This window comes from Ruditapes philippinarum, unplaced genomic scaffold (genome assembly GCF_026571515.1).
Source record: "Ruditapes philippinarum isolate M1 unplaced genomic scaffold, ASM2657151v2 ctg2961_1_1_1_1, whole genome shotgun sequence".
Lineage (NCBI taxonomy): Eukaryota > Metazoa > Mollusca > Bivalvia > Venerida > Veneridae > Ruditapes > Ruditapes philippinarum.
The window spans coordinates 68,193-88,108 of NW_026854905.1; the positions used below are offsets into that span (position 1 = coordinate 68,193).

The 19,916-nt window shown below is 30.2% G+C and overlaps 1 protein-coding gene across 1 annotated transcript; it reads left to right on the top strand.

The window, feature by feature from the left end:
- Window positions 1–448: 448 nt before the first annotated feature.
- Window positions 449–19,716, top strand: LOC132741483 (atrial natriuretic peptide receptor 1-like; the record flags this gene model as incomplete). The annotated part of the gene is given in 10 exon segments (XM_060729651.1): window positions 449–749; window positions 7,572–7,822; window positions 8,347–8,467; window positions 8,947–9,110; window positions 9,988–10,125; window positions 10,793–10,928; window positions 14,915–15,006; window positions 16,908–17,043; window positions 18,140–18,221; window positions 19,614–19,716. Coding segments are annotated over 10 exon segments (1,524 nt in total), but the record flags the coding sequence as incomplete, so codon positions are not given.
- Window positions 19,717–19,916: the final 200 nt, after the last annotated feature.

A 19,916-nucleotide genomic window follows, 5' to 3' on the forward strand; every position in this document is an offset into this window, starting at 1 on the left:
GTGTTTGCTGGTGGAAAAACAAACCCGAAGTAATGTATTGCCTTGTACATAAGATAGTGGTTTACAATGATTAAAAACTATATGGAAAGCTAATTTAATTTTGAAATAAGATACTGGTTTACCATAAAATCTAATTAAATTATGAAACAATGGCATTTGAAAGAAGGCGAAAAAATAAAATTTACAGTCCTCACGTCCCCGTGAATACAAATGCCATGATTTCTGTTGAAAAGTTATTTTTCCAATACATTAAATGACAGTGGCTTTCTATAACTTAGGTAAAATACATATCTGTCAATATCTGTATTCTGCTGAAGTCTGCGTACACCTTGTATTAAATACTGAAAGATCACGACGCAGACGACAATCTCAAGTTTTTGTTATATGTACCGGATCTAAGACAAAGTTTAAGACATTTATGATTTTGAAAATTTCAAAAATAAAAATCATGACACGGTGTTTATTTATAGTAACAGGTGCACTTCTGCTGGCTCGTGCATCCGGTGTCAACATCACAATCGGCGTCCTTGTTGAGCGTTCGGATATTTTGGATTTCCCTTTTTCTATCAACAGGACAAAGGGTCTCATAGACATTGCTATAAATAAAACGCGATATATGTTAAAGGATCTCGCAAATCTAAAGTATGTGATTACACCGTGTGATGTTCCAACATGTGTGGCGACCAAATGGGGAGCTTTGTTTTCTGAATTGTACCACAAATATCACCCACATGCGGTTATTGGTCCAGGTAAGATTTTAGATTATTAATTTTGATTTCAAGCTTTGCGAATTACGGTAACTTTGTTCTTTAGCTTGCTTTTATTTAAATGCTTTATATCTGATATTTTAAAGACATATTATGCTCATCCTTGCATAGCTTAAGGTCTTCGGCGTTTCCGTTTAAATATACTATTACATGACGTGAATGCCGCATCAGATGAAAAAGAAAATGTAAAAAAGCTGCTGTTAAAAAAGTTTTTGAAGCCCATAAAATGAAAGATTTATTTAAATCTATGAAATTCTAACTGAATATGTGTTATTCGAATAAAAAATTAATAACTAATAAACTATGTATGGGAAGCTGCGTGCCCTGTTTCAGCTAAAGTAAATTGATCTTTTCTTAAATTTTAATGATACTATACATTTATATTGTGCCCACAAATGACTATATAATGTTAAGCAAAGACTTGTGTGAAGTGAAAACATGTTTATCTTGTATTTTAAAACGTCTGTGAAGCAATATCAGTTCTTTCTTGAACATAGTTTAATTTAAATGTTAATCACTTTTCAAATCTAGAATACTGTCTTCAAATCAGCGTTCCCGTTTTTAATACTGTGACAGAAATGCCGCAAATGTTGACACAAGAAATGTTAATTAGCGGCACAGATATAAAGTTGTGGAAGCAGGAACATATTTAATCGGATGCCTCAACTTTTAAGGCAATTTGGAAAACATATACAGTAACAAAAATGAAATATCCTCTGAAACTTTTGTATTATTCTTCAAACTGAACCTAAGTGATGAGATATATAGTCGGGAATATGAAACATGTTGTTTGGTCTTGTATGGAAAAAAACTCTAATTGCAAAGACTTTTCACGAGAAATACTTCTCATGGGAAGAAATCATTGCATTACAAACCGAAAAAAAATTATGCCCTTCAGTAATAAGGGCAGAAGTAAGAATTGCCGGATAGACTTAAAGTCTTCTAGACAGAATGAATTATGATTTTATTATAGGTTAAAAATTGTTTGATTTTATGCCCTCACATCCAATTCTTCAGCTGTAGTCTAAGATATAATTATAGAATTTGAATAAAACTAGTATTCTACACGCACCATTTAAACGGAATAAGATTTTAACTTTATAACAAATATGCGAAAATCGAAATATCTGTATATTTACGCATTATATTGTATAATACAATATCCGATTTAATCTATACATTAGTTATAATGCAAAGTTTTTGTTAGAAAAGTGTTTTCTTCCATATTTAGTAAGAGTGAGTCTTTTAGATTTTAAGCAAGTCGAATCAGATCAATTCATTTTTATCATTTGATAACAGAATTATGTATTTTTTTTTGTAATCTTGCCCCCGAGAAGAAATGGATTCATTGTAAAACAACATTCTTAACCTTTGCACATACGTAAGCTTTAAAATAATAATAATGAACATAACAACTTTAATCATAAACGTTGACTGGCTTTTCCCATGGAACCAGTACAGGGCAAGATTAGCTCTCAAATCAGTCTGAACAAGATATGTACTGTTTTCAATTTGTCAGTACATATATTAAAACTTTCCTTAATGGTGGTGAGTTATTTTGTCCAGATTAATATTTGGACAAATTTATTTTAAGATGTTTACCGTTGTAAGGATAAAAAGGTAAAAATATATATCTTAAGATATTTATAAAAAACTGATGAACAGTAAAATAAATGTTGTTTCCAAAATTTTATCGTCAATTTTCTAAGTAGTTATAACATTGATTTTTTAGGGGATGAAAACTTGAAACACAAAAATAAACACCATGAACTAATTAATGTCAAACACTGTTCACTGTCGTGAAATAAGAATTTCACACAATACTTTACTGGAATAAAGCAATTCACGGATATGACTATGACGTGATACTGGCTAACGACACATCATGTTTTTTTTTTCTAAAATAATTTATATGGTCTCCAAAGGAAACGCCAGAAAATGTGCTAGGTCATTCACAGATATCGCACTACAATAACATTGTACAATGTTTGTGTTATGAATTTGTAGAAAGTTGACTAATTAGTATTTTCATAATGACATGAGTTCACAGGACATTCACAATTTTACACTACTTTTGATATGTGCCCTATATGTGACCGATGTATAAATTACACGTCTAGTATAGTTCTTTTATCTAAGTGTCATTCAAAACACAATATTATCATCTCATCAAAATAAAGTTAGGTCACTTATCAGTTGGTCGGTATTAACAACTAATGAAGTTCATTTGAATATCATAATTATGAACCAGTTATCAATTAATTAATCGATAAATAAATTAATAAATAACTAAATCATCAATCGATCAATCAATCAATTATAAGTTATTTTAATATGATTTGAAATGGCCAAATATTAAAAGTCGCTGACCTTGAATTTATTTTAGCTCATCAATCGTATGCACACCAACTAGCATGCGTTGTATGAGAGACAGACGACTTCGCATCTTCTCGATCACCACTGTTGGTTCGAATCCCGTCAGGGACTGTATCATTTTATATAAGTATGCTACCCCGCAAGCTTAACGAAAGTCGGTGGTTCTCCCAACAGAAAACAAACTAATAGTAATATAAATTTTATGAAGATCGTTTTAAGAGATGACATTTATATTCTTTAACAAATAGTGAAATGTTTCTTCTTATTGCTGGTATAAACGATGTATATCTAAATCAGCCTCGTTTATGAATATTTTCAACACTCAGCCTGTCAGCGACAAATCATACGACAAGTGCAGGCCGCAATTAGCAGAGATCTGCATGGTCTACACTGTTAGCTAATCAGTCAGTAGATATTTTGATATATTTCCTAAAAAATGATGAATAGTTTTGTCTAGATATTGAAAGATTGGGAAGTCTATGGAAGATATTTAACATGGAAGAAATATACGAAACTAACACGTGTATATTTGTCAGTCCGAAGTCTAATTTGTCAGTGTGCATGTCTTCTTTAAACGAATTGTCCTTTTTCTCAGTTGGAAATGCACTAGTAAATTATAATACAGACCCATTATCGACATGTCATTTGGATTTTCAATGTCCTTGAAAAGACCCGTTTTTTTCCGTATAATCCGAAGTCCGAACACTTCAAATTGGTCATTCCTCGGGAAAAAAACACAAACAAGCCCCACCGCATTGATCCGAAAGTTCGGGGACATACGGAATGTAACAACTTTACCCCGTTTTTTTTTTCTTTTCCTATGGGATGGGTTGGTGTAGGGCTACTGCTTACTAGACTATGATATGTACCTAATGAATTAATTCTTTGCACCAGTACCTTTGTATTTATATCGAATCTAACTGAACTTGAGCACTCCGTGCAAATATTCTATCAAAGTGAGGCATTCAATGCACGATAAAAGAAATTTTCTATGTAATATAGAATACGCGCTACTGTTTATAATTATATGTAGTAATTATAGAACTTGTCAAATCATAACTATATTATTCATAAGAAAACAATTGGATAGTCAATAAGATATTTACCTAAATGACTGTTTCTAAATCTAAATAGCGCTGGATGTGATAATGTTTTCTTTGTTATATATCACGTTAAAAGCCGGTTATTATGAAAACAGCACAAATAAGTTTGCTATTTTTGACCATTCTTCATTAAGACTTAAATTACAAAGAATATAATACATTTATATATTATCTTTCATTATTGAGAAAAAGATTTTTGCTTTGAGATATTAATTAATTATTGATTGTCATTTATATTTTATATTAGAATTAAAGGCCCAAATGCTTTCTATTGTTTGGTGTTCTGTTATAGCTTCCAATAATTTCTCTTTGGCCACATATATGAGCATCTTTTGCTTTTTAATTAATTTATTAATTAATTAACTAATTAATTGGTTAATTAATTACAGTCATTTAGAATTTGGTATTGAGGTCATCTTGTTTATATTTTGTTAACTTGTACCGCATTTTTCACGTTCAACGCTATACTTTTTCAAGTGATTTGCATCGCACATGTTATATCCTTAAAAATAACATTACAATATACATGTTTGCTATTTCTATAGAAGGACAAATAATTTCATTGGCATAATGTGCCTTTAAGGCATATCATAATATATATATTAAGATAAAATATTACACGGTAATTTAGCGGATGCATCACTATGCATGTACAAGATTGTTTTCATTTGCTCTGAACTTGCTGAAATCGAAACAGGTATACCGCTTCTAAGTCCACTATTGACGCATGGAATATTTCGTAATTTCCCATTATAATAATGAATGGTTTTGTCCAGAGAGCAATGAAGATGCGTTCATTTAGGGTTGTAAGTGTGTGTATGCGCGGGGGGGGGGGTGGGCAGTGACAACAATTTAGTAAATGTTTCCAGCATATTCTGTTTATAACATAGTACATACACAATTGAAATGAAATTCGTTTTCAATAAAGATTGTATTACATTTATTGCATTTCATCAAATCTCTGTTAATATTTCTTTACTAGATAGTGCACTTATATAACTATCATATAGTTTATATTACATGTAAATAATAGGTAAGTGTAGGTGAATCTCAGATTTCTGAAAGGCATTCAAGTTAAAGATATTGATCGTGAATAGTTCTTATTGCTGTTTGTTTTTGTATTGTTTCATAAATAATCTTTATCATTACCAGTTGTTGTAAAATAGGTTTAAAGTACGTTCTTTTTCTGCAGCATGAAAAAAATGCATGGAATAAGTCGAAATAAATCTCTCAAATAAGTCCTCAAAGATACACTAACCTTGCAAAGAATTAGGTACAATTTAAATATTTATGGGGGAAGCTTCACTATGCTTTTGTCATGTATAATACAACTTCTGTTGAGACAAATATGTCGGTTGTTACTGAGAGGTCTATAGAGAGGTGAAATTTGGTGGTTAATATCAATTAAAGATTTTATTATCTTGTTGTTAATAGATTATTACTCTACAGGAGGCCGCTGCACAACAGTGTTTATATTGTTATTAGTTTGCTTAACAATATAGTTTTATGTCATTTTAAAAAATCAAAAATAAAACGTCAACAATATTTGAACGAAATAAAACAACATTTTCTTGAAAAACATTATTTACAGTGTTTCTTAGTTTGAATATTTAAAAAAAACAGAGTCAGAAATTTGTGATTTGATAATTTGTTTGGCAGAATTGTGTTTGATTGTGGCATAATATACAATTATTGACTAGTGAGCCATTGAATATGATGTGATATTCACCGGCAGATGACATATTGACCGAGGCGATAGCCGAGGTCAATTTGACTTTCTGCCGTTGAATATCACATCATATTCAATGGCTCACTAGTCAATAATTGTTTTATTATATGATTAGCTAAGAATAAAAAAAAATCACGAAAAAGTACATCCTTATGTACATGTACAATTTTTGCCTCGTTGAAGCGCGGGAAAAAAGACGCACGTGTTAGGCGTGCAACGACTACGCAAACGCTGCGCATACAAAAGTAATTCAAGTTTATACTCATCGATGCGGTTTAGCCTTTAAGTATAACAGTAAAGTTATGATACTTCAATCGAGAAATATGCCATAAAGAACAAAACGCGACATTTATTTTTTAATTTACACGTGTAATTAACAGTCTACGATGTGTGATCATTGAATATGAGTCTCAATCTATATTTAGACTTGGAAAATCCAATTCAGCCAGTTAATATGATACTACACCCAGTGAATATGATTTTATAAAAAGTTATGTTGACTACAGTTTGGACCAATGAGATTGCAGCTATTTTTAGATCATATAATAAAACCATTTATTTGGTCAATACAGAGCTTATATAGGCACTTTTAATAAAATGTAATTATGAAGGGGTTTCTATTCTCATACGTAGGGAATATTTTAACATTGCTATCATGATCAGAAATGTGCGATATTGATCAGGTTTTCTTAAAAAGATATTATATATACAATACTAAGGTATATTAAATACAAAACCAAGATATTATACTTACAGAAGATTTACCCTAACTGAAACCGAAAGTGATCACAATACGAGTATATGCTTTGCCAAAAGGTTTCATTTTTTTAAAGATCCTGTATGTTGTAATTGAGGTTGTTACCACACTTGAGTTATATTTTATATATGTATATAAACTTCTAACACAATTTTCAAACATCGAAGAATATGTAAGACATGTATTGCAAATATGTGTTCACATTATATGTAATCATTAAAATATATGCATTCATTTCTTATTGAAAAACTTGACTTAGTCTTTATAGAAAATGAATTTCTGATAACCCCCCTTTATTATTTTGAAATGTTAATTACAATTAATGCTTTTTGGAACTTACAATATTGATAAATCTTCATTTGAGCATCAGATTTATGATATAAAACCTTAAAAAATGAGTTACATGATCTTTAAATGGTTTTACAAACAATTAATATGCATATCTAGTCTTAAGTTTGTAATGTATTATTATATTTTATAAGCAAGTAAAAGAATACTTATTTGAAAAGAAGTGTACTAGTGTAGTATTTCGTGGCTATAACCAACTGGCAGATGCACATAAGCATATGCACAAATAGTTTCGATTGTTTACCGATTTTAATCGGTTGATTATGTTTGATACAATTCGATTGTCGATTATGTTGTTTGACCGATTCTGCGCCACTAGTGATCAATCTAAGCTTCACATGAATTGCGCCAGTGCATCCAGCATTTCTATGCAATCTTAGCACCCTTTAACTGTTAGTATCTCAAATTGTGAGTAATTGAATAATTTCTTTCTTTCCGTAGTTTGCATAAAAGCGTAAAATTACCACGTTATATAATTCACAATTTTACAGGTTGCACACCGTCAGTACAAACGGTGTCGAGAATGGCGGCCTCATGGAACATTCCTCATATCACGTATGTTGGCACGGACGAGTCACTTGGAGACAAACAAGAATTTTCCACGTTGTCAAGACTCTCATTCACGATGAACGTGTTCGCCTTGTTCTATATTGAGGTGTTCAACGCGTTTGAGTGGACTTATATAGCCAATATTTACGATTCAAATACGTATTTACCAAACCTTGTTGGGACAAGTCTCCAGGTATTTAAATTATAATGTAGCAATATACCTTGTTGGAAATATTTTACAGATAGATGAAAGCGCTATATATCTTATTGGCTCACCTGTTTATAGTATCGTTATAACACAGCGTCCAGGTTTATGCGTCTTGTTGGCACTTATCTCCAAGTAAACAATATGATAGAGTTTCTTTATGAATAATATAAGTTATATATCTTGTTGACATAAGTGTCCAGGTATTTTATATAGTATTGTATCTTGTTGGTACTCGTATCCAAGTAAATGATATAATAATTTTATCTTGTTGACACTAGTGTCAACCTTAATAATTCAGTTCCTATGTGAATAATATAATAATATATTTTGTTGGCACTGGTCTGCAGATTTTAAGATTTATGATTTAGTTATATATTGTTAAGGGACAGAGTGTTTAAACAGGAGCCCGTTTCCCCTTCTTTTTTGATCTATGTTTTGTGAAAATGTATATAAATGTATATTAGACTCAAGAAAAGTAAAGATCTTAGATGTTATTATTTAATTTATAGCGAAGTTTTTCCGAGGAATCCCCTCATATTAGGTCATATCCTGTACCATTTAACGGACATTCAGATGATTTGACAACAGAATTATCCAGGACGATAGCGACGGCTGCTTCGAAAGCTAGAGGTTTGATGTTTCGCTATTTGAAAAAAATAATATAGATTACGGTTAAAGTTCGTTATAGCATTTTCTAGACTTGAAGTATACATTATATTAATTTGCTTCTAGTTTGCCTCCAGGTTAGCCAAAGTAGTTATATCACAGTAAAATGTGTTTATTACAAATGAGTTAACAAACGCATGTTATATATTTTTTGCTTAAAATATTACTTGGTTCGTACAGTGCACGTTGCCTAAACATGTATATTCCAAAGCATTCAATCAAATATTTCCGCTGATGACCACATACATGTAGAAGATGTAGCCTAGATGTTAAAATGCCTGTCTTTCGACCCAGTGACCGTGGATTTGAGTCATTCTGGTTCTTCGTATCACACAAGTCCTATTACGCGACATTAAAGGTTTCCATTGTTATTTTTTCTCTATTTATTTCAGTTTTCTTTTTCAATTTAAAATTTCATACCATCGATGAATTCATTATTTCAGTGTTCATAGTATCTTGTCATGGGGATGTGTTTAGGAAGATGGTTCTTAAAGCACGACAGTCTGGCCTGGTGGATGGAGAATACGTTTTTATATTTTATTTTCAACTTCACGGAGATCCCCCGGTCGGCAAATATACATGGCGAAGAGATGATGATTTAGACACGGTGAGTTTTGGTAATTGTATGGAAGAAAAGATTTATTACTTGCATTGTTTTGCTGAAGTTTGTATACCTCTAATTCATATCAAAATATGTTGCCTACTGCAAAATCATCATTATTCGTTAGGCATTAATTTTCGTGATTTTCGAGGATAGGCAAATCAACGAATTTAAACCATGTAAACCGAGCGGAATTTATTTGGTCTTATCTATTTTTGCATTTCTTTTTCAAAAAAAAAAAAAAAAAGAAAAAAAATATATAAAAATAAATAAATAGAAAAAAAACAAAAAAGAAAAAAAAAAAACAATACATAAATTTCAGAATGTTCACGTTTTTGACATAACTAATATAAAGAGAAATCTTCTAAGTAGATGAATGTTTTTCTTGCAATAAGCAGATGACATATACGAGAGAAAGTAAAACTTCCAGCTGAAAAACAATGCAACAAAGCGTCGTAAAAAGGTCTAAACCACTTTTAAAAGACATCTCTTTATTTTCAAATTTCAAATTGCCTGAGCCAATTCTTTCTACATGTTTTCTCATCACTGTTATAAAATGTATGAAGGAAATTAAAGATGAAAAATATAGTGTAATTAAAGACGACCAACTTTTTATTTTTTGATATACAGATTGTTTTATTGCAAAATTATTTTAATAAATTGTCGAGATATTTGAAGAGACAGTTCTCTTTAAATTTATTAATGGTTAACAAATTCTAAAGCACAAGCCTTAGCGTACTGTAATTTAAAGTTCATCAACAGGCAAATTATGATCTTTGTAAAAACTAATTTATTTTTTATGTGTATGTTTATTTAAAATGATTTCGTCAAATCTTTATAGAACACACTGCAACGTTCAAGCTGAAATTTTCGTTTATTCCAGGAAGCCAGATTGGCTTATCAGTCAGTCATGGTCATCAGACCTCGTCGACCAATTACGCAAGAATTCTTTGAATTTGAACAAGATGTGAAAGCAAGGGCATTAACCGAGTATAACTATACATGGAGGGAAGGTCATGAGGTATGGTATATAATTATAACTACAAATTTAGTTGAGGGCACGATATGCAAGAAATTATATTAACTGAGTATAATTACACATGGAGGGTAGGTCACGAGGTATTTTATGAAATTATATTAACCTAGTATAACTTCACATGTAGGGATGGTCACGGGGTATTGTATGGAATATATATAAACCGAGTATTACTACACATGGAGGCAAGGTCACGAAGTATAGTATGAAATTATACCTTATACTCAATCGACAGTTATGTAACTGTCTTGGACTCATATTTTCATATGATTTCATCTGCATTTCAGGCCCAAAAGAATGAACGAATGGCGATATTTTTACTTTTATTCCCCCCCACTCCTCACCCCCACCCCAACTTCCACAATAATATTTCATGCACACAATAAACAATGTCATATATCATTTGTCAATGGTTTGAACTTTTTTTAACGTCACGATAAAGTTTTCTGACATGGCATCAGCGTTGGTCGGTATTGAATATGCATCACAATACCCCTAAAATCATAGTATATATAAAAATGGCTTAGTATATATAAAAATGGCTATGTTTAAACTTCACTTTTAAACTTTAGAGAAGGCAAGTTCCCATGGAAGCATGACTTTAGATATTTTCTGAGACCATTTTATATATTCTAGTTGTTCTGTCTTTCAGGTAAGTATTTATAACATCGGCCACTATGACTCATTCATCTTGTATGCGCATGCGCTAAATGAGACATTATCTGAAGGAGAAGATCCTAGAGACGGAGCACAAGTTGTTAAAAGGATGTGGAATAGAACGTTTCCAGGTTAGTAGATGCGTGCATTGTGTCGTAATTTCGTGCTTTCGTCCGGTGTCCCGCATTTGTTTTTCTATTCTGGTCCTTTGTGGTCTTTGCATGTGCACAAGAGTTCTCTTTAAACAATCTCACATTATAAGAAAGACATTATCTATAGCACAATACCAAGAGCAATTATTTTAACTGTATATCATAAATTAAATGTTATGAGAATAGACTAGAGGTGTTATATTGTGATATTTACGTATTTGTTCAAAATTTAATTTAAAAATGGCCAGGAATGATTGCACTATAATGTGATATGTTTATGAAATGTTTTCCAATATTTCCTTTATCACAATAATTTTTTTTTCTATGAAATATGTTTTCCAATATTTCCTCTATCTTTATCACAATTATGTTTTTTTTCTACGAGATATGTTTTCCAATATTTCCTTTATCATAATAGTGGTTATTCCTACATGATATGTTAAACGATATTTTCATTATAACAATTAAAGTTGAAATTCCTAAATTTCCGTTATCAAAGTAGTTGTAATTCCTACATGATATGTTTTCCTTTATTTCCTTTATCACAATAGTGTTTATTCCTACATATGTTTTACAATATTTTCTTTATCACAATAGTGGTTATTCCTACATGATAAGTTTTACAATATTTCCTTTATTACAATAATGGTTATTCCATCATGATATGTTTTCCAATATTTCCTTTATCATAATAATGGTTATTCCTTCATGGTATGTTTTCCAATATTTCCTTTATAACAATAGTGGTTATTCCTTCATGGTATGTTTTACAATATTTCCTTTATCACAATAGTGGTTATTCCTACATGATAAGTTTTACAATATTTCCTTTATTACAATAATGGTTATTCCATCATGATATGTTTTCCAATATTTCCTTTATCATAATAATGGTTATTCCTTCATGATATGTTTTAAAATATTTCCTTTATTACAATAATGGTTAATCCATCATGATAAGTTTGATAAGTTTGATAAGTTTATTTCAATATTCCATTGGACCAAATGGCCCATGAGGATAAACAGATACATGATAAATGACAAGACAGTGTAAAGCATATACATACAATAACATGTGTAAATGGAGAAGGTATACAAAAAAATGTATATCATCAATTAAAATGAACATCAGAACAAAAGGACAATCAAATTTACATAATGTTAAATAAATTACCACTGTCTAGTAAAACTTACAGATAAGTGAACTTCATACATTGTATTGAATTAATTTAATAAGATACATGTTTATAATATAATGCATCATATAAGTTTATATTCATATTTGCTTGAGTATGTATATGCTGTTCTTGTCGAATCAAAATACAAGAACAACATAACCATTTGTCGGTAAGTTTAGATATAGAATCAATTTAAAAAATTAAATGAATATGTTTTCCAATATTTCCTTTTTATTACATGCTTTTCGGTGGTTTATAGAAATTTATTTCATGCTTTCCAGTGTTTTATTGTAATATATCAGATGATTATATTCTGATAAACCACTAGTGAAATTTATAAAATATAATTTTCACTGTAGCCGGACTATATATCTGAATGCGGATGAACAGAAAATCATAAATAAATGGAATAACTGGCAGAAATAAATGCCGTCATACGTAAATTTTGCTTATTTTGGAAAAGAAAGTCAATGTTATCATACATCATGTTAGAAATATAACAAAATTAGAGAAATCTAACGGAACTAGATTTTAAAATGATGATGTGACGTCATGATATAATGACGTCACTAAGGAGAATGCGCGGCAAAATCAGTAAAACATTACTTAAAATAACTTAAAAAGCATAAAATAAAAAGAAAATTTGTTTGTTTTACATATAAGATTGAAATATATTTCATTCGTGAACACCAGTTATTATATTTTTACTCGTGGCTACGCCACTTGTGAAAATATTGCATCTGGTGTTCACTCAGTGAAATTATATTTCAATCTTACATACAAAACAAACAAATATCCTCTATATAGCAGTGATATAAAACTGGTAGTTTCACTGTTTGAAACAGTATAATTACCAAATTGATAATTTCACTGTTTTGAATTTAAACCCCTTACGTTGTTTCAGTGAAATACCAGCGTGCACAGTACTGGGTACCAACTTAATGACGTGACGTCGTAAATGACGTCACGTTGTATTATTATTTGGCGCGCTTTTCATTCAGTATTAGGTTTAATGTCTTTTTAAAACTTTTCTTTGCATACAATAAAAAGAAAATCTGTTTAGTTTAGTGTAAGATCGTAATATATTTCACCTTGTGAACACCAAAAGTTCATATTTCACTCGTGGCTGCGCCACTCGTGAAATATACCTTTTGGTCCTCACTCGGTGAAATATATTACGATCATACACTGAACTAAACAAATATCCTCTATATCATAATAGTGGTTATTCCTACATGATATGTTTTACAATATTTCCTTTATTACAATAATGATTATTCCTTCATTATATGTTTTACAATATTCCCTTTATCACAATAGTGGTTATTTCTTCATTATATGTTTTTCAATATTTCCTTTATTATAATAATGGTTATTCCTTCATGAGATGTTTAACAATATTTCCTTTATTATAATAATGGTTATTCCTTCATGAGATGTTTAACAATATTTCCTTTATCACAATATAGGTAATTTCTTCATTATTTGTTTTTCAATATTTCCTTTATTACAATAATGGTTATTCCTTCATGATATGTTTTTCAATATTCCTTTATCACACTGGTGGTTATTTCTTCATTTTATGTTTTTCAATATTCCTTTATCACACTAGTGGTTATTTCTTCATTATATGTTTTTCAATATTTCCCTTATCACAATAGTGGTTATTCCTTCATTATATGTTTTCCAATATTTCCTTTATTACAATAGTGGTTATTCCTTCATTATATGTTTTCCAATATTTCCCTTATAACAATAGTGGTTATTCCTTCATTATATGTTTTCTAATATTTCCCTTATTACAATAGTATTTATTTCTTCATGATATGTTTTCCAAAATTTCCTTTATCACAATAGTGGGTATTTCGTCATCGTATGTTTTATAATATTTCCCTTATTACAATAGTGGTTATTCCTACATGATATGCTTTTCAATAGTTCCTTTATCACAATCGTGGTTATTCCTTTTTGATATGTTTTCCAATATTTCCCTTATTACAATAGTGGTTATTCCTTCATTATATGTTTTCCAATATTTCCTTTATTACAATAGTGGTTATTTCTTCATTATATGTTTTCCAATATTTCCTTTATCACAATAGTGGTTATTCCTTCATTATATGTTTTCCAATATTTCTCTTATTACAATAGTGGTTATTCCTTCATTATATGTTTTCCAATATTTCCCTTATTACAATAATGGTTATTCCTACATGATATGTTTTATAATATTTCCTTTATAACAATAGTGGTTATTTCTTCATTATATGATTGACAATATTTCCTTTATTACAATAGTGGTTATTCCTTCATTATATGTTTTTCAATAGTTCCTTTATCACAATCGTGGTTATTCCTTTATGATATGTTTTCCAATATTTCCTTTATCACAATAGTGGTTATTTCTTCATCGTATGTTTTTTTTAAATATTTCCTTTATTACAATAGTGGTTATTTCTTCATCGTATGTTTTTTTTAAATATTTCCTTTATTACAATAGTGGTTATTCCTTCATTATATGCATTAATTTTTTTCCTTTATCCCAATAATTTTTAATTCCTTCATTATATGTTTTCCAACATTTCTTTTATCACAATAGTGGTTATTCCTTCATTATATGTTTTCCAATATTTCATTTATTACAATAGTGGTTATTCCTTCATTATATATTTTCAAATATTTCCTTTATAACAATAGTGGTTATTCCTACATGATATGTTTTCCAATTTTTCCTTTATCACAATAGTGGTTATTCCTTCATTATATGTGTCACATTTGTCTCAACAGGTATAGGTGGACCAGTGTTTGTTAATGAGAATGGTGACAGAGATACAGACTTTACCCTACTTGACCTTAATCCAAACACCGGCGAGTTCCAGGTCAATAATTTATTTTAATTTATTTATATGTATTTTGAGAATGTCAATTCTGGTACATTTTTAGAATTTTGATTTTTATCTTTTACATTGACAACAAGATTGCATAGGCGAATATATTCAATTTGTGCAAAATTAAAACAAGAATGATAAAACAACAACCAAAACAACAACAAAAATAACAACAACAAAAAACAACAACAACAACAAAACCCTTCAAGCTAGGTACTCGTTATAGATATAAGCTTTAATTCAACAATGATTATGGCGTGAAATACGTACATTGTTTGTTAACATTTGTTTTGAAATTTACTATGTCTTTTTTGTTTCAATGATATTTTATATTCACCTTTTCCCTGAAACCGTATAACGATTTCCTAACAACTGAAGACGCTTGAATACTTCTGAATTTGTTTAAAGCGCCTAATGCATTGCTGTAATTTTAAACGAAAAAAATATCTTTCGTAAGCTCATATAAATGAAGGAATCTCGTTTTACATACACGGTACGAGCTTTTCGTGTCAAATTCAATATCACAGCTTTTAAAACAAATTTTTAGTACATTAACTTAATGGTTACGAGGAACATTAAAAGTCTGCTTTTAACATTATTACAAATTTTAGCACTTACAAAATTGTTATGTACAGATATTAAATTTCAATTTAATTCAGCCTTTTATCTAGCTCTATATTATATACATTTGTACTATGTCCTTAGCTAATACAAATTTGTTTGTCGCTAGAAACAATATTCATCATGTATAATTATATAGGTCTTTTATATATGAAGAGAAAAATATATAACTAAAATGTGAAAGATTGCCCGATTATAAATATTTTATGTAAAAATCCACTTTAAAGAAAATTGTAACAAAAAGGCAAGCAGAAAATGCATTGTCAATATGCATTTAAGGTAGTACACCCCTAATGGGCACTATAAGGAATTGTAAATTTGACAACATAGGACAGTTATATGCCTTAAATGTCACCTGTATGCAAAATTTAAACAAAATTTACCGTGTGGTTTATGAGTTATGGACATTTTTATGAACTAAAACTTTGCCATTAGAAGGGATTTTTTCAGAAATGAGGAAACTCTAAAAAAATCTATAATATCATCATTATGAAAAATGTATTCCTTTTGCTCATTGTTAAGAAATAAATAATGACATTTAGGTAACATATTAAACAAGCAAAATGATTGTTTTTAAACGAAATGTTTTTAATATGTATAAAAATGTAACCCTACTCCACCCACTTAAAACACTAATTTGACCATCTCCCTATGTAAAAAGCCTTATTTAAAATATCCCTAAAATTTTTCAAAATGAGGGGCTATTTTCAAAGTTTGCCTAAATTTTCTTTAATGTATATTGGTTGATCTTGCAAAATATAAAATACTTTTACCGTTTAGTTTTTATTTTATTGAACTTTGAAAATATCTGGTATCATATTTGCTATTAAATTTGGCATTATTTAGTAAATATATACCTACAATAATTATATAATTAAAATAAAACACTTTTTTCTTCCATAGGGGGTCTGAGAGATTAATAAAAAATGTTAAAAAGAAAAAAAAGAAAGAAAAAAAAATGCCCCTTCTGGGGTTTGAACCCACGCCCCCTCAGTTTCAATACACTTTACAGTGATTTTATCCTATTTGAATACTCTTCAAAGTGGAGACAATGCATTAGGGGTGTACTACCTTAAATCAACACTTCTTTTATATGTTTTTCTTAGTAAATTAAGCAAGAACTTTTTATAACCTATTAAGATTTAGAATTGAACTATTTGATATTTTCGTAACACACGCTTCAATATATAAAAGCATTTGTTGAGTTTCACTGCTTTACCTTCTTATTTGTTTAATTTGTTCTTCAAATTCATTTCTATAATAACTTACAGGTGGTTGCACAATATTTAGGATGGACACATAAGTTTGAGTTTATCCCCGGGGTTCCAATACATTGGCCAGGCTCTGGTGACCCTCCACCAAACGTTCCAGCTTGTGGATTTAACGGAGAGCTCTGTGTTGTTTACAGTATGTAAAGTATTTTTAGTTTCAAATTATTTTATAAGTACCCAGTTGCGGGTCATCACTGACGGCTCTAGTTAATTTTGAAATTTAATTTTAACTTTTATTTTTTGAAGAAGTAAACGAAAGGAAGTTTTATTGTTAAGAGAACGCCATTGAGACCAAAAGCCATAATAACAAAAATTGAAGACCTAACAATTATTATGTAAATCAAGCACTTGAAAATGGGAAACCTTGCAAAGGATAACTAAGAAATATACTCTGAAGTAATTGAAAATTCGTTTGAATGCTATTCTTAACCGGATTTAAGTGGACGGCGTTGTCATTATCTACAATAAAAATATTATTCCGGCAAAACGGGATGAGGGACACAAGTTATTAGTCCAGACCTTAATCAGTAGATAAACAAATTTCAGAAAAATATTTCCAATCCCGTCGCCAGTCTCGTCGTGTCGGAAAAACCTCAGTGCAGTCCCTTTTATTCATGGAATGCCATCAGAAACTAACACATTTTGCGTTTCATCACATTTTATGGACTGTTAAAATAATTTAAACATATTAAGTATTCCAAACATTTTTTTACAACAAATGACTAATGCATTTTTAATTAATAAGTACCATGTCAGGTGTCAAGGTTCGCGTCAAATCTAAATAACTTTAGAGCAATGACAAATATGAAAAGCAAAAAACCGATATCATTATAGCAAAGTTTTAAGAGATGCATTTGCAATTTGACTTTGATAATAAACGTCTTCTCATTAATTTATGCTATAAGTAATTTTATAAATGTAAAATAACTAGATAGATACAGGTTTTGTCACCGTCGTCGTTGTAGTTTTTGTTGTTTGACAAGTTTACAGATTATTGACAATACATTGTAAAATAATGATACAATAGAATTAACAACTATCTTTTGTCATTTCTGAGAAAAAAGTTATGTTAAATAACAATTATTTCCATGACAATCTTATCTTATATTTCAATTGTGTTGTTTCTCAAGCCATGATTTACGCCGGTAATTTTAACAGTTTAATTATACACTTGTTTCAATCAATATTGTTTCTGTCAATATTTCAAACAATGGATTTATATATATTTACAGATTTACCACAGTCGGCTATTGTCGCTATTTGCCTGTGTTCTGTAATCGTCCTCGTCATCGGTGTGGGATTCTTTGTGTATAGGTTTGAATATATTAAATTTAATTATTTAGAGTTCGTTAACAAAATTAATTAGATTTTCATTAAAGTTTAACTTTCTGCCTTATGAAACTATATCAAAATGAATTTCTATTATTAAATAAAACAATACACTAATCATTAATAAAACATAAACACACACAAAGTGGACTGCAACTAAGCATGCCCAAAGCTTGCAAGTTGAATATAACATTTTCGTGGCCATAGGCTCTTGAATGTGGTATGTAAATAAGTTTAATATATAGCAAAGAAATTGCTCATAGGTTCTTTTACATATATTTGCGGGCAAAAGGACTTGTAATAGAATCCCACGGGTCTTCCAATCAAATGATAAATCTCATGGGGAAAAGTCTTTCATGGAAGGCGATACGTTGAACGCTTCCCTAGCACTCATTGTTACTTTTTTCTTTTTCTGATATTTGAATGCTCGACAGTTATCGTTTAACTATGGTAAAAGAGTTGGTAAACGATCAACACGTTTCTAAAAATCCTGATTTGCTGGAAATTGTTAATATAATAAACAAGTAAATCAAAAGCCCTGGTAGATAAATAGGTTTTAAGGTGCTTATTCAGGTGGATCCCTTATTGCACGTCCATGTTTCCTCTTTAATGAATAAATAAACGTAACTCTGTGTAAATATGAATTTCTGTCTAAGGATGATATGAATATTTTTTTCCTCTTCATTATACAAAACGGCATAGGTGAATTTTAAATTTATCATCTAAATTGACATATATTTATCATCCAAATTCACTTGTTTTAAAAATAACAAAATTGAAAACACCTCGTGTTCTTAAAACAAAATTTGTATGTATCATACTTAGAGTTAAGTTGCTAGCATTGCTGAAATAGCAGTCGTGAAAGAATGATATTCAGCCAAATTGTCCTGCTGCACACAGCCAAGGTACCCACTCGTTCCTTAGATAATAATCACATATCCTTTCGTCATTGTAACCAGACCATTGAAGTTAAGTATCATAGTTTAATGTAAAAGTTTAATTGGTTGTGGCATACGCAACAGCCCTATGCGCACAGCTTATGCGGACAGAACATGAACAAGACTGACAAGATAATGAGGTGAAAGGTTTTTAATGAGAAAAAAGTTGTAACGCACTTTTAATGAGCAAATTGCCATGACTTAGGCGGTCTGGTTCTTATTCCGTCGGGTTAATAGAACATTTCTGGCTAGCTTAGAAATGTCTGCAAATAATGCAAAAACAAGCATACGTGTGTACGTACTGTCATAGATCTGTTTTCACCATAAAATATTTGAATTATTTTAGCTTTTGTGTAAATTCATCAAAATGATACAAAAAAACCTAAAGAATAATAAAAAGTTAGACTATATTACAAATGTAAAATATTGTTTTTTCAAGGCGTCTCAAAGCGGAAGCGGAAATATACAGTCAGTGGTGGCGTATAAATGCGGACGATATTATGATACAGACGCACTCGTCTTTCTTCTCCAGTCGTAGTAAGGTAAATTACAACTTTTTTTAGGATAGTTCGTATCACGTGACAATCTTTTTATATAAGGTGGCTTAAAAATGCGGGCTATATATTATGATACAGACGCACTCATCTTTCTTCTCCAGTCGTAGCAAGGTAAACAAGCAATTATCATAGTATTGCAAGCAATCCATAAGTCCCCTACCGGTAAGAGCCCAAGCAACATTCTG